The sequence below is a fragment of the Rhea americana genome, unplaced genomic scaffold (genome assembly GCF_003343005.1).
Source record: "Rhea americana isolate MKP2758 unplaced genomic scaffold, rheAme1 scaffold_83, whole genome shotgun sequence".
Classification (NCBI taxonomy): domain Eukaryota; kingdom Metazoa; phylum Chordata; class Aves; order Rheiformes; family Rheidae; genus Rhea; species Rhea americana.
Window position 1 is genome coordinate 1,888,190 of NW_028187012.1, and position 26,424 is coordinate 1,914,613.

A 26,424-nucleotide genomic window follows, 5' to 3' on the forward strand; every position below is an offset into this window, starting at 1 on the left:
AGAGAAAAAAGTAGCCAGAAAGCAAGAAAGATATAAGRCAGTAAGAGTTATTTTCAGCTGAGAATTAGGAAATTGTGAATCTGCTACTTGTTTTGGGGGAAGACAGCATTATTAGATACATCTGTGTACATACAAGCGTGCAGCTGATAGTAATAACTTGCAGGAGCCGGAAGAATGTGTAATTCTCTGTAGCTTTGTCTATAAATGCATTGTCAGTATGAGCAGGGTGATGGGCTTATTTCAAATGCTTTTCTTGTTTCATAGCTTTTTTTTTTTTCTTTAATGGTGAATTATTTAGCAACTGAAATATTTTGCCTTGATGTATCAAGTCATGGAATTAGAAAGTACTTCTACGCTAGCAACTAATACTAAATTGTAGACCACTGATGCTCGTCTTTTAAAGCTGGTAAATTTTTTTTTAATCAAGTGAAGTGAAGAAAACTGTACAGTAAGAAAAAGCCTTGATGCTCTGCCATTTCTTTGAAATCTGTGTTAAGTCTGCATTTATTTCATTTTAATATATCCCTGTGATGAAAACAAAGCAACATATTATAAGGATGCTATTTCATCTTGCCATATCTGATGTCTTTTTGATACAGCTTTATTGCTGTCCCCTGTCTACTCTGAGTTATTAAAATGGGAGCCATTTAATCTCTCGATGTCATACATGCTTATGGTCATCTTTTTTTGTGTTACCTATTTCTGTTTCTGATCATGACAGTAGGCAAAATACTTTTTTTTTTTTTTCCCTCCTCCATTCCTGTTCTTGGGGAAGTAATATATGGTGTTTTTAGGTGTGTGACACATACTCATTTTTTCTTACATTCCTTTGCTGCCTCATTTGGGCCAATTTGTGCAAGAAACAATTTTATGTTCAAAATCTGTGTTGTTTCAACTTTGAATGATAACAAGGTGCCACTCTGAATTGGTATACAAGTGTACAGGAGGCTAAAGAGATCTTTGCCAGTCAAGAAATTAACTTCTGTGCAGTGGCTTATATGCAGTATCTAGTATCTAAGTGCATCTAAATGCATTCACCCATATCTTTCAATTTTATATAACTTCTTATGGTAATGTAATTACACTATGAAAGTCTACAGTAATTCTACTGTTTTTAGAGTAAATGACACTACTGAGTCCTTATATACATTCTAGACAGAAAAAAAGAAAATGCTGTTCTTTCCTGGTTATGTTTTAACATCCTTTATTAGTTGTGCTTGTCCAGAATATTAGATTTTTTTCATTTTTTGTCTCTAATCTAGGATATTTTTAAAWAAGTGTAAGAAAAAAGATGTATTTTAAAACAATTCTAATCTGCCTACCTTTAATAATTATTAACGTGTTTCGTATGTCAGTTATTTTTATTTTAGAGTAAACAGAAGGTTAATTGGCATTCCAAGTTTTTGTTTCCACTTGGCTTTTTAACATTGGTTTATTTTAAGAAAGTGGAAAGTTTTGCTTTGATGTGAGTGTATGATGTAGAAAGCTTTTTGTTACTGAGGGTAAGTGCCCACTGTAAAAAAAAAAAAAAAGTGGGATCATGTGCTGCATGTGTATCCATTTCAGAGTGTCCGTTCTTAGTGCCATGTAACACTGTATGTGTTTATCAGATGAAGTCCACCCTGTACCTAAGCCCTCCATCTATTGCCTATGAGTACTTAAGAGGCAGGGGCCAGTGTTAAGTTCGTTGTTATTTGGGTGGTCTGCAGAAGTCTTTGCCAAATGAAGTTGTCCTGAGCTTGATCTTTGCTAAGACGYGTGTGTGCTACATTTACATTTTGTTTTACTCCAGATAAGATRCTTGAAAAAGCAGAAATACCTACATGCAGGAAAGAAGGTGCATGCTAGGTCATCACCGCATGAGATGCGTGCACCTTCCTGGTGGTCGGTTTCATTGCAGCTCCTAGCGGTGGTGGCTTTTCAGTTGAAATCAGTGAGAGCCGGATCATTTCTTCAGAACTTACTTATAACAARTTATCCAGATCTACTCCAGATGCACAATATTTTTTACTCTTTTAAATCTTTTATTGTACATTGATTGCTTGAAGCTTGACTCTGTCCTATATTTGGCTCTAGCATCCAGTATATGTGATGCTGTGATGCATGGGTTTGCTTTTCTTTACTTTCTATGCATTAAGGTTTATGGTAGGTGTTMTTAACACTCCATGTAATGATTATGAAAAATCAGGATCATTATTGGCAAGGATAGAGATTCACCTTCCCTTTTCTACCCCTAGAACTGTCCAAGAGATGGAGRACATAAATTCTTTGCTTGGTTAGCTATTATAACAACAGTGATGTTTTTACRAAAGCAGTCAAAATGGGCACAAAGATTAATTGGCTATCCAGACTTACCTGAAAATTAGCCATTTGAATACATGTAGCTGATGTCAATGCTATTCAATAAYCTTTGTATCAGTTTTCAGCTCTTTAGCCTCTGACTAGGGAGACTGGAAATAGTTTTTAGAGTTCTCCACCAGTGAATTAATGTCAGTTTATGCAGGCGGCTSAAAGCCAGTATAAAACAAGCCGGGGGTCCCAGCACAGTTTCTCAGCAGGCAGTTGGCGACCTGAGGAATAGCACTGTGAAGTTGTGTTTTCGTTTCTCTCAGCAAAGAGAATGAAGATGGAACAARTATGGCAAGTGTGTTGTATTTGCGTCTTTGTTCAAGATGGGCTAAAGCATTTTTTGTCGGTGGACAGACTAAACCTGCAGTCACCTGATGTCCTGCTAATCCCATTCTGTTTCCAGAGYTTACCAGCTTCTTTCATGGGCTAAATAATGATTAAAGAAAAAAAAAATGCTTGAGTGAATTTCAACGTTAGGCATAAAATTCAAGGGAAAAGTAGGTTGATTTGTGTACTTTACCTAGAGGTATTGCTCTCAAATAGAACATTTTATTTTAAATTATTATAATTATATTAGAATAATTAATTGATATACTAGAAAAACATTGTTGTAAGTGATATCTGGTAGTTGCACAGAAAGTACCTTACAGTAAGTGTGTAGCTTGTTTTACAAATGTATAATATTTATAAGATAAACTGTCCTGAAAAATAAGTGCAAAAAGGATGCAGAGTGCCCAAACAGACCCAGATACACTTTAAGGTTATGTACAATGTTAATGATGAACTTACAAGGTCTGTTTCAGCATTTTGCATATAGTATAGTTGATTGAAAAATTAAATACATTTATCCACATTTATTTAAGGTGATCATGTGTAGAAATTATGCCTAAAAAAAAAGGTAATGCTTTTGAGTAATGCCTCTCTAGATTTGAAACAAGTCATATTTTGCACTGTTTCTATGACTTAATTTCATTTTCTCAGCCAGATCAGAATTTCTTTTTGAAGATTTGGCCATAAGTCAGGCAGGAACCTCAATATGATAACAACACCCACATAATTTCAGCAGATACAATTCTTTTCTATCTCTGTTCATTCATGTTGCATGCAGACAAGGAACAGCGCTTTGCTTCCTTGTTACCCTTTTRTAGCAAAACTCTTTAATAGATTTTAAGGTTTAGAGAATTAGAAAGTTAACTGGCAATCTTGCTGATGACATATTACAGGAAAAAGACACCTCGCTTCCCCAGCGTTAGTGATTCTGGTAGAAACTCGTGTGTGTTGGCAGTTCAACAATTTGAACTGAGTTTGATTTGTATGGTGTTTATATAAATATGTTTTTATAAACCTATTTTTTTTAAAACCTTGGCCACGCTCTTGTAATACTAGATACGCATCTGGGGTGTCAACTTTTTGTGTGTGTATATAAATATGCTGAAAGAAAAAATAAAAGCCAGCTAAATAGGTGTAATACAATGTTTTTCTGTTCTAGCTGCTTGTAACTGGGAAGGGATTGCTGTCTATTGAGGAGRGGAAAGAAAGAAAATGTGTAGAAGTGTAAATTGAAGTCTTTTGTAACTTCATATTGTTCAGGATGTATTCTTATTCCCCAAGTTATTTCTGATATTTCATTAAGTATAGCTGTCAAAAAAAAAAGTGACAATACACTGAGTTGTAAAACTAGTGTATAGACTTCTCCGTACATGCTGTACATATTTAAATGACCCCATGGGTCTCCCAAAGCAAGCTTTTAACATTCCAGGTCTTTTACCGTGCATCTGCTACTGGCATGTAGCCACCCACCCACACAGATTTAGTTGAAATAAATGAAATTTATTCTAGTTCACTCAAGTAAAAAGATTTATAAAATATAAAGGTAGTCTCCTTGTTAGTAAGCTTACTAAAAGAAAGTTTTCTTAAATAGAGGTCTTTTTTTCCTTCTGTAGGTTTATATGAACATTTATGTAGCTTCTTAAATTCTTATATGTTCCTTTTGTTTTCCTTTGCAGATGGGGTTTATACAGATTAATGAGGACTTCATATTTATTGAGCCACTCAATCGCACTTTGGCTGTGACAGGTCATGCACACAGGGTGTACAGACGAAAAAGGTCCGTAGAGGAGAAAATTACTGAAAAGCCAGCTTCTCAAAATCAGTACTGTGGTGTTGTTACAGGTAATATATAAATCTCACTGAACAGATTTAATGTAGCCAACATATTTGTAAGGATCTAGATAGTTTAAAAACAAACAGACCCCAACAAAAGCCTATCCAACTATTTTTGTGGTAGTAACTTCTGGTGGACTTAGAGGTGGCATGCTGAGACTGGACAGTTCCTTTTTCTAACAATTTAACAGCACTGAGGAATAAACACTGCTCCTTAAAATGAACCACTCTCTTTAAAAGTGGAAAACTTTGGGCCATTTTTTTTTTTACTTTAATCTAACAATTATGGCCTCTTTCTTGTCACTCTCTATTGTCTTGGTAGTTTGCTCATTTACTTACTACATGCAGTAGTTGTACTTGATTTTCAGTTTGAAAACATTCTCCCAGTTTATCCCTGTTTCAACTGATAATACATMTCAAAGCAGTAATTGCTTTCAAATGAGAGTGATGCTATGAATGTTAATAGTCTTTATAATAGTGTTCTTGTTTCATGATTGACACTTAAAAGAACTGTGAGAATCCTGGAGCATCTTCCTCAGTGATGAGTTGCAAAAATTGTTTAAGTAGAAGGATTTCAGAAAAAAATTGGCACTTACTGATCCTTTAGATTACTACAGTTCAGCAGAGGAGGGAGAAAAAAGGCTTTTGTAAAAGATGATGTTCTGTTGTGCCTGTTTCTTCATCAGCTGAAAGCAGAGGTCTAAGTGTTTTGCCCTCTGTTTATGCTGAGGGTATTTTTAATGCTGTTGTGAGAAACATATTTTCTCCAGGAAATAAACAGAATGATTTTTTTTTCCACGTTTCATTAGCATTTTTTTCATATCTTCTCACATAGCAGAAAAGAGACTCTTGTAAACTGGAAAGAAACAGCTGAGGAGAGCCACCAAGGTGGCTAGGGAGTTTGGTTATATGATGTTTGAGAAGAGGCAGAGGAAACTGGGTTTGTTCAAATTAGTGAGGGAAGGGTAAAGGAGGGCTGCAACTGCAGTTTTCCACTGCCTAGGGGGGTTGTAGAGAGAAGACAGAGCCGGACTTTTCCGAGAGCYGTACCATTACAGGATGAAAGGCAACAGCTGTAACTTGCATTCTGGGAAATTTCACTTGGGCATAAGGAATAAATTTTTCATAGCAAGAGTGATTAAGCACTGGAACAGGTTTCCTAGAGAGGCTGTTGAGTCTCCATCCTTAGGAACTTTCAAAATTGGGCTGAAYACGGCTCTGAGCAACCTGATCTAACTTTGATGTTAGSCTTGCTTTGAGCAGGAGGTTGGCGTAGGTTAGGTGACCTCCAGAGACGCATTTCAGCCTAAATTATTCTAATTATTCTATTCTGTCTTTTATCTTTATTTTTTTTTTTGAACAGTTGTACTGCTCTGTCACGTTAATGCGGTCATAGAATAGATACGATATTTTTTGTATTCTGGAAGTACTGTTTTGTTTAGAATTAGGCTTCCATCCATAGATTGAAATAAAAGGTGAATTAGCAAAGACCCTTACTATGTGTYATTTACTTACTCCCTTTTAATACCGATAACTTCCTCCAGCAGGCTCTGTATTTCTCTTCTAGGCATTGCATTCCATTGCTGCTGCTTATTTAAAAAAGAAACTTTTTATACCAGCAAAAATCATTCACATAAAGTAAAGCTGGTTGCTCCTCCCCACRTAGTGATGATAAACGAGTTAGAGTACACATGCCTGCGAGTGTTTTGGGGATGAGAGAAAAAGAARAGATGAATGATGTGTGCACGTGCATGTATGGTAAAGGAGAGAGAGGCACCTGGTAAATAGCAGTCCATCATATGTATGAAAATGATTAAAGATGCAAACTCTTGTGTAAGGACATAATTTCCTGTCATGTTCATTACAAGTCATCCTTTCACTTTCTCTTGTTCTCCTGGATGGAATAGTCAGCTTACTCTGCTCTAGTAATCTTATGCCCAAGGCTCTGACTTGGTGCAAATAGYCTGTCAGCAGAGATTCAATCATTTGTTTGAAATAAGTTGCATTATCTTTGCTGCTAGCCTGGAATTTCAAAGTAACTCAAGCTGTGCATAATTRTTTAGCATCTCCTGGCATAACGGTGTTGCCAGGAGAGTGCAAATATCTGTGGTTCCTAACTGATGCTGTTGTACTAGCAAGGCTTCCTCATTTTGCTATTGCAGGTTATTTTATTTAATGGGATTTTAGAGTTAAAAGCTCCATACACCCTTGGTGTGGCATGCACTGAGCTACTATCAGCAAAACATTCATTATATGGACGCAATAGTAAAGGTGGGTTGAAGTGATAAAAAAGCTTTGTTTTCGTGATAAATGAGAGTTTTAAGTCAAATCCAAAACAGAGTAGATTAATGAAGCAACTATAAAGCAGGCGGGGTATGGGGCCAGCCCATGTTGTCTCTGGTATTGTSGAATTTTGCACTGCTGCTTTTGGTAGAGTTGAAGCTGTGTGACGCTGAGAAATTATTGTCTTGGCACTTCTCAGCAGTATAGACCTATCTTAGTAGGATCTCTTTCTTCTACGGTACTCGTGTGTCAGAATAGACATTTTGGGGCAGGTATTTATGCTGTTGGTTCTCAGCCAAATTTATCTCAAAGACTGGCTGTGTATCAAGCAAATGAAGCAAATGTGTATTGCCAATGATGAATTATAATTATGAGAGGGAACGACTGTCTGTGCTGGAGATGCTGAAGAATCGCTGTTGGAACTAACAGCTTTGCATGAGGAATTAGAGGAGTCGCTCAAAGAAGGTATTGTTTGATGTCCGTTACTGTTGTGGGCCGGGTTGAAAGATGCTGCACAGGCAGACTCATTTGGGGAGAACAAAGAACCTGTTTTCTGTGTTTGGGGTGGTTGTTTCCCCCTCCCCTCCCCTCTTTTCCTAGTAGTGGATGGAGGGACTCGCACTGAGGGAAACAGATGCTTTCTGSATATAGGAGTATGTCTGTATGTCCTTTTGTTGAACGCGTCTGTGAGATAGATTTATGTATGTGAGCCAGTCACACGTGCGCAGACCTCACACCCCACATCTTTCTTAGCACGTGGCCCATGAAACCTCTCAAAGTGACCAGCTCACAAGTCTGTTGAAGAGAAAACGTGAGAGAGGCCCTTGCCATTAGAGCAAAGGGCCAGACTGCAAAACTAAGCTCTCTTCCTTCTGCCTCACCTGAGGCCCTTGTTCCAGCCTGGAGTTGTCCATACAGCGCACTGAACTCRTGGTGACGCACGGGGCACTTCCAATGGTGATCGCTTTGCACGCAGGCTAGCGAGTAAGAGCTTGTGTCCACGGTCTAGATCTACTGGTCTAGACTTTTGGGGACCGGTCCAGAGCACCGTGATTTCCTTGTGGTCTGGGYACGCAGGTCTTTTCCCCTGTGAAAAGAAAGTTTTTGGGAGTTACGGTGATGTGCTCTGAGATCTGGGCTTCATATGGGCAATGTACTCAAGGGCTGGTAAGCTTTCAGGTGTCCTGTAATGTTAGTCTATTTGTAGTGTTGACTCAGAGATTTAAGGCAACTTGTTTTTTATAGCAGCCAAATTTTCAGCTCTTTAAGGGGCATTTTTGTGATTTTTTTTTTTTTTATGGTTTGTGTTAGTCTGCTGTTATTTTCTCTTTATTTCCTTTTGTATGTCAAATGTACTTACATATGGCCTGCTTTGGGGCAGATATGATGGGGTACTTCGATGAAAGGCGGTGGGTAGTGGGAGTGAGATATGATCAGTGTTCTCAGGACCCCGCAGAGCAATCACTCTAAAGTGGTCTGCTGAAAAACAGYCATAGATTAAAGCACAAAGATTCTTTTTCTATTATTATTGTTATTATTTAGTTTAGACCGGAGCATTTCTAGYCTTCATTTCAGTCATAGAGAGCGAGTCTGAGTAATATATTGATTTGGCTTCTTCATATTTATTTACAGAAAAAAACTTAGGAGTCTTGTTACATGGAACCCTCCARTATTACTAATTTTTACTTTGCTAATGTAATTAAGTTCTTAAGCTAAATTTATATATCTTTAACTCCAATAATCAACTTTCCCATTTGATCTAATGTTTATACTCTTAGCACATGTATGCCTGGTAAAGGTATGGTTTTTTGGAGGAGTTGTTATTTCTTATGCTCTGTACCGTCAATAGTGAGTAATTCTGTGTAATTTTACCTATTTATGAAATGTAAAGTGATGTGCGCTTTTGCCTAACACTTGCTATGTAGCAGTAATCATGGCAGCGACTCAAATGCCAGTAGTGTCAACATCACTAATCCCATTTATTTAAAGGTCTTAGGGAAGAGCTAAAATTTTCAGATAAATGAGATTGCCCGTGATGGGGAATCCTGCCAGCAATTTGCAAAAGGTTGGCTGGCCAAGAACAAACTGTCCTGCAGTTTGTTAACCCCGGAGAGGTCTGAGGCAAGTGCCGGGCACTGCCCCGGGTAGGCAGCTTGTCTGCAGAGCTGTGCAGACGTCTCATCCTCTACAGTCCCGAAAGGTAGAGGATTAAAGGCTGATTTTGAGGCTGCGGTGATCTTCACGTTCAGCACAGTGCTGTATTTTATCGTGGACTGCTTACTGTCAGTTGTGGGCAAAACTGTACAGCTAGTTAAAGCTTTCGGAGAAATACGTTAGCAGATTTTTCTGAACGGTCATGCTAATATTAATTTAAAAGTTGCTAACCYGTAACTGCTGTTTGCAACAGAGGAGCGAACTGTGAATAAACYATGTTGCTGGAAACTTTGCTGGAATCAATCACTGCTCCTCGGAGGATGGGGGGATTGACCAGATGGCTCGTGAGAGGTCTTTCCTAACCCAAATGAGTTTACTATTTAAACTTCGAGCTGTAGCCTCCTCTTTCAGCATTAAATGCTTGTATGCTAAGTCATAGTTGTATAGCCTGTAGGGTGTGTTTTTGGCGCAAATCCTGATACTGAAGTTTCATTAAAAATGATTCTCAGAAGAGTGACAAAAACACGTATTATGTTTTGTAAAGTAGGCTATAGTTCCCCAGCTAACRAACACACGTAAGGCTAGGGGCTAGTTGTACACGTAAAAGCAAGTGTTTGAAGGGTGAGAAACAGAGCGGTTGAAATTAATGTTATGTACTTCACGCATCTGTCAGTTGTTCATATGTCTGTGCGAACAAGCACCAAWTCTTCTATTTATTTCTGTGAAATATGTGCTCTTTTCTTTTACTGAATTATTATATGCTTATCGCTGTTTGTAATTTTTATGTTGTTACTAACTTCACTGGAGTCAGTCAGCTTTTCTAATGCATAGCAAGATGCACTAAATTACTCTTTAGCGACCTTTTCACRAAAGATTACAGTAAAAGATAGAAAGCTTTTTTAAAGCATGGCTACTTTTATATTTTTTTACATAAAATTATATACGTATTAAATGACAGATCCATTCTTCTGCTGATATCTTATRTTTTAAAGTTAATTTGTATGAGCTCAGTGATTTTTAAGGCATATTTCTGGCATTTTCTTGAAAAGTGACTCTTATGTTTTGAGGAGTACTGTGTTATAAAGTGAACTGCAGAAACTCTCCTGTTAGAGATGGGACTGATTAATTGCAAAATACTTCCTTCAGATTTCTCAGTATTTGAGTRTTTCCAGAATAAGCGTTCATAGTTGTCATCTTGAGCCTCAGTTTTGTTGGAAACGGAGAGCTGAGTATTGTGTTGTGGAAGCTGAAAAAAATTTCAGTTGATTTCTGTGACTTCAATGAGACCAGTCCCCTGCTGGGGGGACTTTTAGGTGCTCTGAGGGGATCTGACATGAGTTTGACTGTTACAACAGGATTTTTGTTTTATATTTTGTTTTAAATTAAATTATTTTAAATAACATTAACTCCTGCRTACCAAGATACCAGACCACCTTCTCACTCCAGGTGTTTCTATACAATAAATTCATATTTCTTTTTCTGTGTTTTCTGAAGTAGTAATGGGGATCTTGTCCCAATTTTGGAGAGGAAACGTKAATTTAACAAGAGCAGTAACCTCTGCTTTACCATAAATGTAACAAGGTTTTGATTTGGAGTTTTCTATAGGTTTAGAAGCTTGTAACCAGGATTTGGGTTTGATTGGCTTTTCTTAGCTGTTTATAATGCAAGCACCACAGATATTGAAATCCTAATGGTAAAACTTAAGAGTTTTTTTCCCCACAAACTTACATGCTACATGTAATTCTTTACATTATTCATCTGAAATAGTTTGCTCTTTCATCTTTACACTTCAGTGAATTGTTCTGTGTATTTTCTTGAAGCTGAAATCRTGGTGGATCCAAATTTGTCATATTTTATGCCAAAGGCAGTGATTGCATTGACATGTTTTTCTGTGTGTTCTGAAGATGGGTAGATAGTATTTCTGCTGTCTCAGTGAGGCTACTTTTTGTGTCAAACCCAATATTAATTTAGGTTTCTCCTGCAAGCCAAAACAGGAGGCATATGCTCATTTATACATATGTTAGGGGAAAAGATGCAAAGAGTCTTACTGGCTTTATTTAGGCAGCCAGATAAGATTCCTGCTTCACTGGTATGAACCAACATTTACACATAGTCTAGGCCTTCCATTTGAACCTGATTGCAYTGGAAGTGCAAAATAAGTATGTATCACAGTTCGTAGCTATTACGTTCTATGTAATCAGTTATGTCATTCTTAGGGATGGTAAATCCTAAAAATATCAGAGCAACCTTATATTAATCCAGTACTGTGAAGGATGTGTTTGTTCATCAAGCAATATTTTTGTGTTACAGATAAAAGAAAATCCAAGAATCAAAAAATATCAGAGAGTGGAAGAGGAAAAAGATACTCTTACAAATTACCTCAAGAGTACAATATAGAAACTGTTGTGGTCGCAGATCCGGCTATGGTTTCGTATCATGGAACAGATGCTGCCAGACGATTTATTTTAACTATCTTGAACATGGTAGGAAATTTTAAAATTTATTTTGGCAACAATGCATGCACAGTGGACTGATTTCATTGCTTTTAATCATTGTGTCACCTGTGGTCACCTGTAAGGCAGGCAGTCAGTGAACATCAGCAGGCTGTTAGGATTTACCCTGTATGTTTTGAAAACCATGATGCTGCAGGTGTGTCTATATCATCTGTTTTTGTATCTTCAGCAGTGAAGTGAGAGAGACTATTCTGAGAAACCGTTTTTGCTGTTGTTTGGTAAGCTGGGGTATTGGATGAATTCTTATGATCTGTGCTTGTTATGGTGAGGTGACAGTGTCAGTTAGAGGATGTGTGATCATCATAGTGGCTGAAGGAAAAGGGTAATGCACTCGGATTACAGCCCCTCCCAGCTGGAAATGAGGCTGTAGTACACTGGTTCGGGGCATAAGGCAGTGAAAAGTAGCACTATGATGTGCAAGGAAAGGTAATGCACCAGAGAAGGAGCATACAGTGAAGAATAAGTGAAAACTTGGAACTCTTCTGCACGACAGGAAGAGTTACTGCCGTGTCCTGGCTTGGCCCAGTTGCACCATGATCCTGCATTTAACAGAGCAGGAATTTTCATGTGAATAGTGTTATATGCATGTATAAGTATTTAGAGAAACAGGCTGTAGTTTATAAAGTGATTATGGTTCATGAGGGTCCTTTTTGTATTCCCARACCAAATATAGTTAAGCTCTATTATTTTCCTTCAGAAGACCGGTGCAATATAATAGACATCAGGTGATTATAGGTTCTTTTCAAATAATAGATAATTAAAGCAGTCATGCTAAAATATCGTAAAGTTGTGAGGTTCTTTGAATTGTGAATTTTGACATTTTTAGCGTATGGTGTACTATGGGCAATACAAACACCTGTTTTTATTTATTGTTCTTTATCTTAGGTTTTTAACCTTTTCCAGCACAAGAGCCTTGGACTGCAAGTGAATCTTCGGGTGACAAAGCTTGTCCTGCTTCATGAGACACCAGTAAGAATATACTACCTTTGTCATAGCCTGTAGAGGGCAATGCCACTTTGCTTGCTGCCCCATGAAGGCATGCAATATTCAATCACTTTCAAGGCCGACATGTTTCCTTAGTTAGCTTGTTTGTATATTATTTATTTATGTAGAGTGATGGGTGGCCCTAGTAAAGGTTAAGCTTTTCCTAGTCCATGTGCTCTGCATACAGACATCTTTCTGTGCCTGCAGCTGAAAGTCAGTCAAAAAATAAAAAGCAGTGGTCTGTTTCCCCATGCAAATTGGATAGATCTTCTTAAAAAACAAAAACCAAAAAACCAACTTATATTCTGCATTCTACTTTATGAACTCCTTTACACTGAATGAGTAATAGAAAGAAAATTGGTGTTTTTCTTTGTTAGCCAATCATTAGACAAACAGTACTGTGATATAGCACTATTCTTCCATTGCATATGTTTCAGGCATCATTTCAAATCCTGTTCCTCTTGCTTTCTGAAGAGATGAGTGCTGCAGATACCTTGAATGACTCTGTAGTGATGTAGAGTTTGCATATAATATTTCAGGACAGTATAATCTTAATTTCTTGTTGTTTCTGCAAAATATTGTTGGAATCCTTCCACATTTTAGTTGGTTAACAAGGAAAAAGGTATTCAGTTTTCCATGTTTCTAATATGTGCATTTTAAAGTACCCATATTTTTTTGTGAATAAGAAAGTATTTCTTTTTTTCAATGTCCTCTCAGCAAGTGTAGAAGCCTAATTTCATATTCAAATGCTGGATCTTCACATCATTAATCTTTTTTTTTTCCTAAGTGTAGTGAAAAAAACAGAACATAGATGAGTTTAGGTRAACAGATCCATTGTATGCATCTGAGTGCAGTGTCCTCACCAGCATCTTTGAAGAAGTGCTTAATTTTATGTACAGAGTCACAATTCTAAGAAAACCATTTGTTTTTTATTTTCAGGCAGATATGTATATTGGACACCATGGGGAAAAAATGCTGGAAAGCTTTTGTAAATGGCAACATGAAGAGTTTGGCAAGAAGAATGATATACACTTAGAAATGTCAACAAGCTGGGGAGAAGAYATGTCTTCAGTTGATGCAGCTATACTTATCACAAGGTACAATACTGAAAGRTGGACATTGCAAAATAGGCAATGGCGTAACGAGAACAAGAATACCTCAAATGTATTATGAGGTGATAAGTGACTAATATAGTTGGAGTTTAGTTTTGCAATGGGAAAGTGTAACTAGAGGCTTCTTTCCAGAATTCTAAGGGGAAAGTTAATTTGAGGTCTTTTTTGAGATGGAAGTGTCAAGAAAAAGAAGGTGGTAAAGAAAATCAATCATGCAGAAAGCCTATGTTCCAGGTAGTAAATCTGCAAAGTGGTCACCTCYTGTTTCTGCTTCAGGTAGTAGCCGGAGGCTAGATGGCTGTTTGCATGTGCCTTCATTTAAAAAAAGACAGCACACACACCCCATAGATATTTTTCATTCAAAAGCCTATTTATACCTTTCAAAATTGGATTGGCATGACATTAGGCACATCACTGTRTTACAGTTCTCTCGTCTGTAAAATGAATGATAACACTCCGATTTCTCCATAAGGAAGTTGGTCCTTGAAATGTCAGCTAGCAAACGCTAGCTTTCTGCCTCGAAACTAAGGGTTAGGGGACTGATGTGTTTCATTGTGTACCCAAGGCACGTAATGGTGCGTGGTACGTGCTTCACAGCCTCAGGGGTTTGATCCTATGTCTGCAGACCCTTGTAGCACTGAATATGAAGTCATGCACCCGTTCAGAAGGAAATACGCCTCCAGCTCTCTTCTTCCCTTCCAACTGAAAAATTGAGCTGCTATCCTCTGTTTCCCTGATCTTTGCTGTATTATGATTATTTTGAAGAAAGCATATTGGAAGTGGGAGATACTGAAATCCAAATTCTATCATTACAGCTTTTTTGCTGTTTCTGCTGTTTAATCCCTTTCCTTTCCTTAAAAACGCCCATACCTTTCTCCTCTTAACCTGTCTCATCCTGCTATATTTATTATATTCTGTCTGTTATATTGATTGTTGGCTCTTTGAGGGGGCAGATCAGTCGTTGTTACACATTTATGTATTAGCCAGGCAGTAATCCTTCACTTAGGTTCCTCTGAGCTACTGTTTTTTATAATTTATACAATTATAAATACAACAACAAATAAGGTTCGCCTGAGCTAATTTCCAGTAGCTCATGAGAAAACATCTTTGCAATGACAGTCTGGAAGGAGTTTATCAGATTAATACCTGGATGTGATTTTAATAGCACTAAATGTGTTGGTGSGGGAAGACTCTCTAGACGGAGAAGAAAAGGTGTGAGTAGGAAGGAGTGAGCTGGGGCCAAAGGCATGAAGAATCCCCAAGTACCGTGGCACCAGGCTGATGAGCAAAACTGAAGAGAAGTAGAGTTTGTTTTATCTAGTTTCTGTTTGTGAATACCAAGAATAAACGAGTAACTATGGTGTGTTGGACTTTTTTGGGGGGATGTTGTTAAATGGCCTCTCACCTATCCCTTGGTTCCCAAATCAGTGGAGAAAGTCAGCAATATCCACATCTTTGAGCTTGGAGGAGCCCARAATCCTTCAGACTGGCATCTCAGGCTCTGCCAGGAGAGAGAGAGAGAGTTAACATGCGATAGTTTCAGAAGATTAGCCTGTCTCCCACATATAATCTTCAAATCTGGCATCTCAGCTTAATGTGTAGATTAGGAAAAGCCTTATGTTTCGGTCTGTTGTTGGCTGCGCTCCTTTAGCTTGCGAGGCTCATCTCAGCAATGAGATATTGTGAAAAAGCATGTAACACCTCTTTCCTTTGGTTTTTCCCATCCAAATTTTGGAAGACCTAGTCACACTTTATGACCTGCTTTTCCAATGTGCTTTCTAATAGTAATGATCTTCTGAATTATATTTCTTTTAATTTCTTTTTTTTCTTCTTTTTTTTTTATTTTAGAGTAAATATACTGCTCAGTTTCAAGGACATAGAGGTACAGAGCAGGGAAGTGATCGGCCAGAGGTCAGATAGTAAGTCAGTGTTGGAGCCAGAAATTAAAGATCTGTTCTTCTGACTGTTTTTTCAGTGGTATTATTCTCTGGACTATACTGCCTCCCTTCTCAGAGCTGCTTTAGCTGCTAATAAATCATACCAGTGTGGTTTGCTGACTGTGCTAATCCAGGCTCCCTCTGCACATCATCAGGTTTATGGTATAGCTAACCCCATGTGTGGCTACACTTGTGTGTTTTGTTAATTCGGAGAGTCTCATTCTGTTTTACAAACACAGAACAGGCTCCCTTGGCAAAACTTACAAACAGCTTTGGACAGCAGACCTGCTTTATTGAGAGAAATAATTTTGTTTAGACAGATGAACACCAACTGCTTGATATTTTTAAAGCAAAAATGTAAAGTTTTGATTATCTAACACGTTCTGTGGCAGGCTTCCTAAAACCTACCCACCCCTCCTTTTTGTGTAGCATGATAGTAGAGCAGCAAGAGTGCTCTGAAAAGGCTCTGCTGTGATTTCTTATGCCGGTTGCTTCTAGTAACAGAAAGAGTTAGAAACAAGGTACTGAGTATCACTCTTCTGCTGAGCTATTTTGAAAGGTTAACTATAAAGAGCAAGATGTGCATGCAACAGAGACTGTTATTCAATAATCAAAGAGTTGTCATAGCTTTTTCATGGAAAAGGTACTTTTCAAGAGTTATTTTTGTAGTTGTTGCATAAGGCTGAGAGCAGCCCCCCAACTCTTACTKCCTGTGATACCAAAATGGGCTGTAGTGTAACCTATGAATATGTTCTCATTTTGATCATTTTGCTTTACTGGGGGTTTTTGTTTAGTTTTCCTTTATATTGACTTATTCTGATGAAATAATGATGTGTTTAAAATGTGATGTCATAAAGTAAAAGGAAGAAGAAAAAGTTAGTATAATGTATTTAGAAAAAATCGCCAGGGAGGTTTGTTATAARGAGAATGTGAGAATTAAGACAGAAATTGTTTTAAGGACTCTTGTGGTAAAACAATCTGATTAATAGTTACAAATTAGCACTGTTGCTTTAGATATATACATATCACAGAATAGTTGGSCTTGGAGGGGACCTCTGGAGACTATCTGGTACAAATATGGACCAAATGTATCAGGAAGTATTTTCCTCTGTGGAAAAGTAAACTTTGTTATGTCAACATGCCTCCTTGCCTTTTAAGTTATGAAGTGCAGCTGTACAGAGATAAGCCCCAATTTTTGTGACCACTGAGAGCAYATTACTAGTTGCTATGTATGAGGATACCTGCAAAGGTTGTCTGGTCTGAGTAGTGTAACTGAAAGTAAGGCAGAAAGAGGTCCATGACATCCTCRGTTGCTCTCTGCTCATATATTTGAGTTCTTGCACGACCCTTGTTGCAGTCAAGATAATCAAACCTTCTAAGGTGGATGGAAAGATGGATACAGGAATGATGCAGGACCTTACTTAAAAATGATGCATCATGTCTGGCTGCTTCTCCAGTCCRATAGGTCTATATCACARTGATTTTTAGAAAAAGATATAAATMTGCAGATCAAAAAGTTTCTGTTGTATTCACCTTCTCTGAACTGCCCTCTTCACATGTGTTTGTGATGCAAAAATCTCTCTCTTAATATTCAGTTGATGTGCTGTGAAGATGCAGTATTACCATGTAAATTGGCATTCATATTTAACTGCAGTATCTGCAGTTTCTTTTATATGCAAGTGAAACAATGTTGTGAGGAATTTTCACTCTTGGAAATGATTGATTCTCGTGCAGTAGAAAATGGTGTAAACAGTACTTAGGTTGTCTAAACGTTATTTCATTTTTTTCAAATGTTTCCAGAACACAGAGTTCTCTCCAAAGCTAGAACAAGAATTTATTAAGCCTTACTGTTATCTGCTAACACACAAGAGGATTACCTTTCCTGATGTATATCGCTGAGTTCAGACTCAGTTTCGACTTTGCTTTCAACTATCTTTCTGATAAGGGTTTGCACCAAAAATCTCTCGTGTTCAAGCAACTGGAAGGTAGAAAGCTGTCAGTCGCCCCCGCACAGAAGCAGATGTGGCAGGGTMTCCCCAGAAAGTTGCTGAGTCTGGCTATCCAGAATTGTTAAAATGAAAAGGAATAGAGATTTGGTTATTAAACTACTACTTGCAAAATATGATGCAACTCTAAACTTCCAGTAAAATACAAAACTCTGTAAAAATGAATTCTTACAAGTTAGCACAGGGAGAGAGGATAAGGTTCTTAATTTCATCTTTGTGGTTTTTCCATCATTGTAATTTCAGTACTGCTAACTCTCCCACTATTTTTGCTAAGTTTTGCTGTATTTACTTTTTTTTTTTTTTAATGACACCAGCAGCAGATATTAAGGGAGTTCATGAGAACCTCGACTGTCCTTAATTCTGTGTACTTAATAGAACTGCAGGCACAGAAGGACGCATGGAAGCATTCAAAGATCTTCGACTCAGGGGGTTGTTTTTTTATTAAAAAAAAGTCCTGTGTGTTTGTCACAATTTTAAGAATTCTTTATTTTTTATCTTGTCTATTTTAAAGATCTCACTAATTTTAAGTCATTCTCTGGTTATTTATTTTTCTCTTCTATCTTTCACGACGTCCAAGAAGTTGATAATATTTGTAATACTGTATGTGGGGAAACTCTGCGTGACTTCACCTATCCCTGTCAGCTTATTCTTTAGAGCTGTAGTACTCAGGCTGTACATATTCATTCRTTAATGTCTTTCACTTTTACTGAGCTTTATATTCCATTACATGCACCTCAACTTGATTTAAAAACTCTTTGATTATCTAGACTGACCTCCTAACATTAAATTTAGTCAGCTATTTTTACATTTGATTAGTATTATGGATAAGAAATGTGGCCACTCTTAATATAAAGGTTTTAAAATAAGGGCAGATTATTTATGTTCTGAAGTAAATTGCTGCTGTGGTTATTTAAAAATATGATGCAACTCTTAATTCYGAAAGTAGTGTAATTTGTGTCATTTCAGCTTTCAACCATGAATCTCTTTATATCCTTTGCAGCTAAAGAGCTGTTAGAAGGCTCCTCCCTATGTAAATACTTGCAGACTGCAATCAAGTCACAACTCATCTTTCTCTTAGATTAAGTAAGAGAGCTTTTTAAGCCTGTTTTCCAGACATGTAATCATTCTCATAGCTCTTTCCAGACCTTTTCCTATTTTTCAAATTGTTGTTTGAAGCTTTTGAAGCACCAAAATCGGGCACAGCAGCATGTGAACTGTTGTACTAGTACCACTGCCATCTCTGATATTTTCCTGCATCTATAGCCAAAGGGAATGTTCACTTTATTGTATAAAACTCCTAATGCCTGTTTTCAAATGCCTATCTTCCATTTTTTCTGTCCTTTTATATTGTCATACTTTTACAATATCTGTTCTGGTTTGGGGGCCTAGTTTTTGCTATGATAAAATAAAGTTTTTCAGGTGAACCATCTGAAAAAAATTGTCTTTATTGTCATTTACGTTCTACTGGATTTTAATTTCAGTTGTGAACTTTACCAGTAGTGCTTTCCTATTTCCTTTTGGATCATTGCTCAAGGCTAATACCAAGTCTAGAGTCCGTAGGACTCCATTCAAAAATACCTTCCTTAGCTTTCACATTTACATTTATTTTTCTATTTTGAGATCTGTTAGTCTCATACTCCATTCACTTACCATGCTTTTGAGCATCTGTTTTTTAATTGGGCAGATGCATGATCTTTAGAAGAAAACCTGTTCATAGCGTCATTTTTAGTCCTGGTTCAAATTTAAGGAGCCAAAGCCATCTGTCAACTACTTTAAATATTTAATTATAACATTTCCTGATTTTTCTCAAATACACAGTGCTTTTGAGCTTACTCTGAAATTACTAAGCAGTTTCCAAAATAGCACCTGTGATAATAAGATTGTTTGTTTAAATTCCCTACCTAATAGTGTATAATTTAGCTCAGGGTTGGTAACATCTAAAACTAATTTTCATTTCATATATATATATATATATATATATATATATTTTAGTACATCAGTTGGTTGGTATGTTTGATAGACTTAGTTTATATGTTGAACTAATTTCAGAACACTCTATAATGTGAAAAGACCAGAACATTTGCAGCATTGTTATTTTTCACTTAGGACAGTCTGAATGAAGACGCTTTTAGCATGGTGAGAATGTTACCTTACCAAGCGGGGCCACTGTTTGCAACTGTTCTATATAAAAACCTTGTGATTTGTGAAAATTTGCTTGGGCATTAAATCCCTAATATCTTACATCTTTAAATAAATAAATAAATAAAGGTTAATATCATAGGCGCTACATCAATGATAGTAGTAGAAGTTTTGTTTGATGTAGAACCTGGTTCCAAAGCTACCATTACACTTTTCAAAATTGTCAACATTAGAGAAGTTAAAAAATTGAAAGTAGAGTGAAACCAAAATGAAGATATGGTAGGCTGATAAAATCTATTATCTATGTCTTATTTACTGCATCCAGTTCTGGGCTCCCCAGTCCAAGAGAGGCATGGAGCTACTGGAGAGAGTCCAGCGTAGGGCTACAAAGATGATCAGAGGGCTGGAGCACCTGCCCTGTGAGGAACGGCTGCGAGAGCTGGGCCTCTTCAGCCTGGGGAAGAGMAGACTGAGGGGGGATCTKAYCAATGTGTRYAARTACCTGAAGGGAGGGTGTCAAGRRGACRRGGMCAAACTCTTTTCAGTTGTCCYRTGYGACAGGRCAAGAGGCAATGGGCAGAAAYTGAAGYACAGGCAGTWCCGCCTGACCGTGAGGRGGRATTTCWYCMCTGTGAGAGTGACRGAGCCCTGGCACAGGTTGCCCAGAGAGGTTGTGGAGTCTCCTTCTCTGGAGATMTTCAAAGCGTGCCTGGGCTCGAAGCAGGTGACCCTGCTTGAGCAAGGGGATTGGAGTACGTGATCTCCAGTGATYGTCATCTCTAGATGATCTTCCATCCTCAGCCACTCTGTGATTCTGTGGTCTGTCCTCTGTGTTCCCATATGGGAGTAAGTAGTATATCGATTTGGACAAGAAATGGATCTTTTGACTGATATGCCTGAAAAAAGAAAGAGTTAAATTTATCTAAAACAACAGATGGTGCAAACTATTCATAGAAAGTCAGATTTCTTCTTTAGTCGTCTTTATTCTTTCTCTGCTGTTCTTCCTGTCTTCTATTGTATATCACATCTGCACATCATGATTTATCTTAACAAAGAGAGTATAATGAGATGCTCTGTATTTTGAAACTGGGTAGTTAGTCTTTGTTTTATCCTGAAGGCCCTCTCTAGTGCTATATGTAATTGTTTAAAAAATTCACTAGCTTGATGTAATTTCTTAAAGCAATGRAATAGTAGTTACCCATTCTTGTTTAGAGTTCTTCTCTCCTGTTAGCCAGTTCATTCAAGCTTGGAAATCTGTCATAAATCTCATGAAAGCTCCTCTTTTCTCTCACTTGAATAAGGGCTTGTTTTTCCCTTTATGCGCAAGCTAGCTAGCCATTAAGAGTAATAGAAGTTGTKTGCTGGATACTGATTGGAAAGGGATTTCTGTGCTTTTTATTCACAGCTTCCAGCTTTAGATATTAACTTCAGAGTTATTTATTTGTGCCACAGAATCTTCTAGACACTTTAATGGTAATGGTAATATAATGCAAAATAATAGGGCTGGAGCCCTGTTCCTGCTAAGAAAAGGGAGGAGAAGAGCAAAGGCAAATAACCTCAGTGGTTGGACTTCCTTTAGGGCTTTGTAGGCTGCTTTATTGCTCTATTTATACCGTCTGATACTTTGGAAGCATTCGTATCCTCTGTTTTGCGTAGTTTCAGTGTGCCAACTGAACGTAACAACATGTGAACTAGTGTGTTTTGTATCAGTAAATTGCATTTAATAGTAACAGCAGGTGTGGAGATAGATGTGTGAGTATACAGGTGTATATATATGTGTGTATGTGTATATTTATATATGTGTGTGTGTATATACACACACAYACGCACATGCACATACACACTAGAATGTAGACATAATATATTTAAGTTATCCTGTATGAATTAGAGAACGGTTTCTGTGCAAGTCATTTGTAGGTCTAGCTAGAGCTGTAAATCTTTACTAAGGAGTGTTGTCTCAAATGTATGTAATGCATCCTCATAATTGGAAATTAATGAAGGTATTACACTGTTCTCAATGTAAATAAGGAATTAAGGCTGACTTACAGCACTTCCCTCTTGCAAAAGCACCGCAGTGCCATTTCCCCCAGTTCTGGGATGCATAGTTTAACCATAGCTGGACTCAGCCAAGAAGGGAAAAATGAAACAAAACAACTTAGTATATGAGAAAAAAAGCTACTACATAAGCTGAACCCTCTTGGACATTGGTAACTTTAAAATGTCAGATGGCCGCCTTTTAAATTTGAAGGCATGCTCTCTCTCTCTGACTTGTCACGTCGCTTAGTATTTATGGCAGTTGTGCATGTGTACATGGGGGACCCAGCTGTGTCCCTGGAGTGTCTCCGCGCGTGGTCTCTTGCTTCTCGGCGAGTACCAGATTTCTAATTGTTCTGTCGGGTTGCTTAACAATGCAGYAAGTCCCTCGGGTGACAGAGCGCAGAGCAAAGAGTCGTGTTACAACCCCGTGCGCTAAGGCAGTTCCGTGCAAGTTTGAGGAGAAACACGAAAACGTCCTTCTGTGCCCGAGTATAGTTTCTTGATCACCCCTTTTGGCTCCATCTCTGACGCTCTTCTAAGTGGATTCCCAGAGTGTTTTTTTTTTTTTTTTCCCCTTTTTTAATCACTCCGTTCTGAGGATTATTTTCTAGTGCTGCTGCTCTGCTTCTCTGCTCAGTARTTGTCTGGCAGTGGGGACCGCAGAATCAAAAGCCGTAGCCCTGTGTCTCTGGCTGCGTGGCCTTTAAGTGTCAACAATCTGCCAGCCTCTCGAGGCTGCTTTTGGGCCTAAGTCACTGTGTGGGAATAGTCTGTGGGAAACAAGCAGCAAACAAAAGGCGCTTGGAGTGGCTGCACTTGCAAAAATGGTGAGTATTGGCAGTCTGCTGTCTCGTCTCCAGCACCCATCGGTTCTTGCAGATGCTTGCAAACGCCTAGTTACTGGCTAGTGACACCCATGTAAGACATTTTTTGAAGGAAAACTAGCTTTGATTATTTGGTACTGTTCCACTAAAAAGCCAAAATTTGGGAAGGAAAAATAAGGTGCAGCCTAATCCGTAGGAGGATTACTTCACTGACTTCTAACTTCAGTGTTTCTTCTGGAGCTATTAGGAGGTGTAGTTATCTGGTTGAATTTTAGCCTTGCCTTAATAGGTTAAAAAAGCTTAGTGAAGGGTTAATGGACTTCCCTGTCCTCAGTTTACAGGCACACATCAAATGCACRCTTTGGAACTTTCTCTCTCTATAAAGCAAAGACCTTTACACATGGAATAATATTAATAACTAAATCAATGTTGGAACCAGGAAATCCATATACAGAGTAATTCTTTGGAGGATATTTCAGATATTGGTAAACCTCCACTGATCTATGCACACATATATATGTAGCTTCATAGATGGAGTAGAAAGATGGGGTATCTCTGGCCCATATGCCAACTTAAAAATAGGGGGTGTTACTCCTTGGTGCAATAAAAGAGCAAAAGCTTCTTTGAGTACAGATCTGAATATAATTCAGGTGAGTAGTATTTTCCTTAATGCAGTGAATGTTTTTTTTCCGTTTTATACATAGCAGCAGCCCTATCTTTTGTTTTAAAATAAAATACTAACATGAGCTTTAAAATCAACATTCTATTAAAAGGAACTTTTCTTCTATTCTTTTGAAAACTTTGTCATTAGTCTCTGAGGATAGGTAAAATAGGTGTGAAATTGAAATGAATCATAAACAGATGTTGTTCAGCATATAGCATATTTATTCCACTTCATGCGGTTAAGTAGTCTTATTTATGGAGCTGTGGCTGGAATAAAAATTGGCSCTTTGCCAAGTGAGTTGATTTGTAAATTTGCTAATACTATAGGGTGGATGCCCTGGCAGAAGTGCACATATCTATTCTATATTTCCTTCTGGTCATTTTTACTATTTTCTTATGAGCATAAAAGCTGTCTGTAATACAGCATCTAGAGTAAAGATAAAATTCAATGCTGCTTTTGAGTCTGGTGTTAAGCATTGCAGATGCTTTCATTTCAARTGAGAGAAAGACTGACTTCTGCAAACTTTTGAAGACCGACTTTAGACTTGCTACATTTCAAGAGATTGGAATGGGGGGAAAAAAGAAGGAGTTATGTATAATGCAACTTAAATGTATGGTACTTTTTTTTTTTGTCACCTGACTACTCCTAAATTTCTTCTGAGGTTGAACTAATGTTAAAGTGTTCTGGGTAATCCTGGCCTTTGCTTCCCCACGGGCTTTGCTGAGATAATGGAGTTCTGTAGTTATTCATTGAGCCATACAAAATATTTGGAAATAGGTCACAGAGTCGCTACCAATATGATCATTTGGCTTGCTTAACATTTTTCTTTTTCCCACTCCCAATTCTAGGAAGGATTTCTGTGTACATAAAGACGAACCATGTGATACTGTTGGTAAGTAAATATATGTAAGAGACTGTTTATATAGACAGCTTCATAAAATGACTGTTATAGATATCTGAAGCTAAAAGAATGCAACGACATCTTTGTGACGGATAGTTTTAACTAGCTAAAAATGCAAAAGTTGTCTAAAATCCGGTACCACTTTGTTATATTTGCATATATTGCTAACAAAATAGTGTATATGAGGGAAATATCTCATTCTTTTAACAAACACGTTAAAGCTTTATTCTTTTTAATCTCATTGAAGCTTTAATACTGAATAGATTTGATGTAAAACAAGGATAGCAAGCTAAATGAGTGTGTTCCTTATATATTTAGCATGTAATGGATTTATTTTTGGTCAGAACATGCCTATGATTTTTAAAAAGTTTTCATAAGACTATAATACAATACAATGGAGTAAAACAAGAGTTTATTAACTATGTAACTCTTCAGAAACACCAGGATGTGAACTGTTGTGCAAGACACTTCTGGCAGTTGCAATTAAGTGAGTGCCAGCTGCACAGAGTTTTTCTGTCAGTTGTCGTTAATTTAGCTCACCCTCTCGGGAGGACAGCTTTTCAGTAGAAAGGTCTGGTGGGAGAGGTAGTAATTGCTGTGTTGGGCAACTTATTTCTGGTCTGAGTTGGTACAGCTTGTATTCGTTTAATGTCGTGGTATGTTTTTGTACCCTAGAATTTCATTTGGTTGATGGCAACCTGTGACAGTTCTTTAAGTAAATACAAGCTTTCAGAATCTAAGTAGTTTCAGCAAGATTAGGACTGTTTAACTATTGCAGTCTACAGTCAGATTTTGAGTGGCATGCTTGTGCTCCCTCTTAGGTAGAGGGAGTATTTTATTTTATTTTATTTTATTTTATTTTATTGACGTATTTCATATCAGTAGCAAAGACATGAAGAGAATTCTGGTCTAAATGGTATTGCATCACTTTTTCCTAGTCCTCTCATTGTTTCATCATCCCAAGACTATGTGAGTATGTCTGAATAAAGAATCTTTCTAAATGAAGAATATTTCTGAGTGGATGTTTCTCGCCGCAGTTAGTGATTCAAAATGCAGAGCTTTTTTCCACTAATTGGTGCCTTGATCTTAGGTGAATTTTGTGAGAATRTTTAGTGTTCAGAGGCTCTCACTGTCTTGTGAGCGGAAAACGCTCACAGTGTTTCCGCCTGAAAGAGGAAGTGATCTGACAAGAAAAATCTTCAGCGATCTTAGGTAGTATMTAAGTTGAAGTCATTGGATCTGGCAATATATCAAAGTCAGGATTTCCCAGTGCAGAGCTTAATATGGGAAATACTAAATTGTTACATGAAGAATGTAAGTTGCCTGGATTTTGGAGTCTTTCAAAGCAGTGATTTTTGTGAATTATGTGACTCTAATAGATCAGAGCCGTCAGCTCCTCTGGGAAGCCTTTGCCAACTGGATGTTGATGCAATGATGAGTTTCTTAGGATAGGCTTGTATCTGGATTTCACAGATTAAGTGAATGTGTTCAGAGGATTGTCTTTGAAAAATATTTTGTCTTTGGTTGAACCTTGGAGGGAATAGAATGACTATTCATCTCAGAATTTGTCCCTGGAAGGGTAAGTGAGGTGAGAAGATGAACTAGCTGAAGCATCAATCAATGAGACTTCTGTGATGAAGAAACTTGGATGAAACATGAAAGTGAGGCAATATGTTGGTAATAAGTATGCAGAAAACTATGGGTTTGTAGTATTAATAAGGTGATGAGCAAAATGCTTGTCTGGTTGATTTTGCATTTTGTGAGGTGACTTCCTCACACTGGATATACTTGGTTAGTGTTTTCTTCAGGAATTAGAACATACTTCGTATRTGTAGGTCTTCCCATGTAACTTGAATTATGGGGCAAAAGTCAAGATCATTTATTTCCTGTTGTTCCAACAGTTATTATATGAATGTAATTCTTAGTTTTTCATATGAATGGATGAAAATACAGTTTAGAAATACCACCTTTCCCATAAATTCAATGTATCATTTTTTCCATGTGCATTTCAGTTGTGTGGGCCCATGCTCWCTATTAAGTTACTCTCTGAAACCTGTATCAGCCACCATCCATGAGCTAAGGAAGAATGTTCAAAAACTAGGAGGAACTTACCTTTCTCTTGGAGAGAATATTTAAATCATCTTACTAGAAAGCGTGTATTACATCAGTATTTTTTGGGTTGCAACTTTATATATAAAGACATGAGAGTACCTCTAGAGGGATGACTGTTTCAGTTTAGYATCTTGTATTTTTACTTTTGCTCGTTAGCTTCAGAAAATCCAAAGCTTGATTTTTAGGCTTAGATTAGATCATGAGTAAAAGTTCATTAAAAGGTAAGCAGAAGTAGTTTGATCTTAT

At 37.5% G+C, this 26,424-nt stretch overlaps 1 protein-coding gene across 1 annotated transcript in view; it reads left to right on the forward strand.

Moving 5' to 3' along the window:
• The window catches only part of ADAMTS19 (ADAM metallopeptidase with thrombospondin type 1 motif 19), a 146,214-nt gene that overhangs the window by 26,628 nt on the left and 93,162 nt on the right, over nt 1-26,424 (forward strand). The window contains exons 3-7 of the mRNA XM_085323254.1: nt 4,356-4,521; nt 11,260-11,432; nt 12,348-12,431; nt 13,386-13,543; nt 24,014-24,057. Of these exons, the coding sequence (XP_085179380.1) occupies nt 4,356-4,521; nt 11,260-11,432; nt 12,348-12,431; nt 13,386-13,543; nt 24,014-24,057 (625 nt within the window). The remainder of the gene's footprint in view (nt 1-4,355; nt 4,522-11,259; nt 11,433-12,347; nt 12,432-13,385; nt 13,544-24,013; nt 24,058-26,424) is intronic.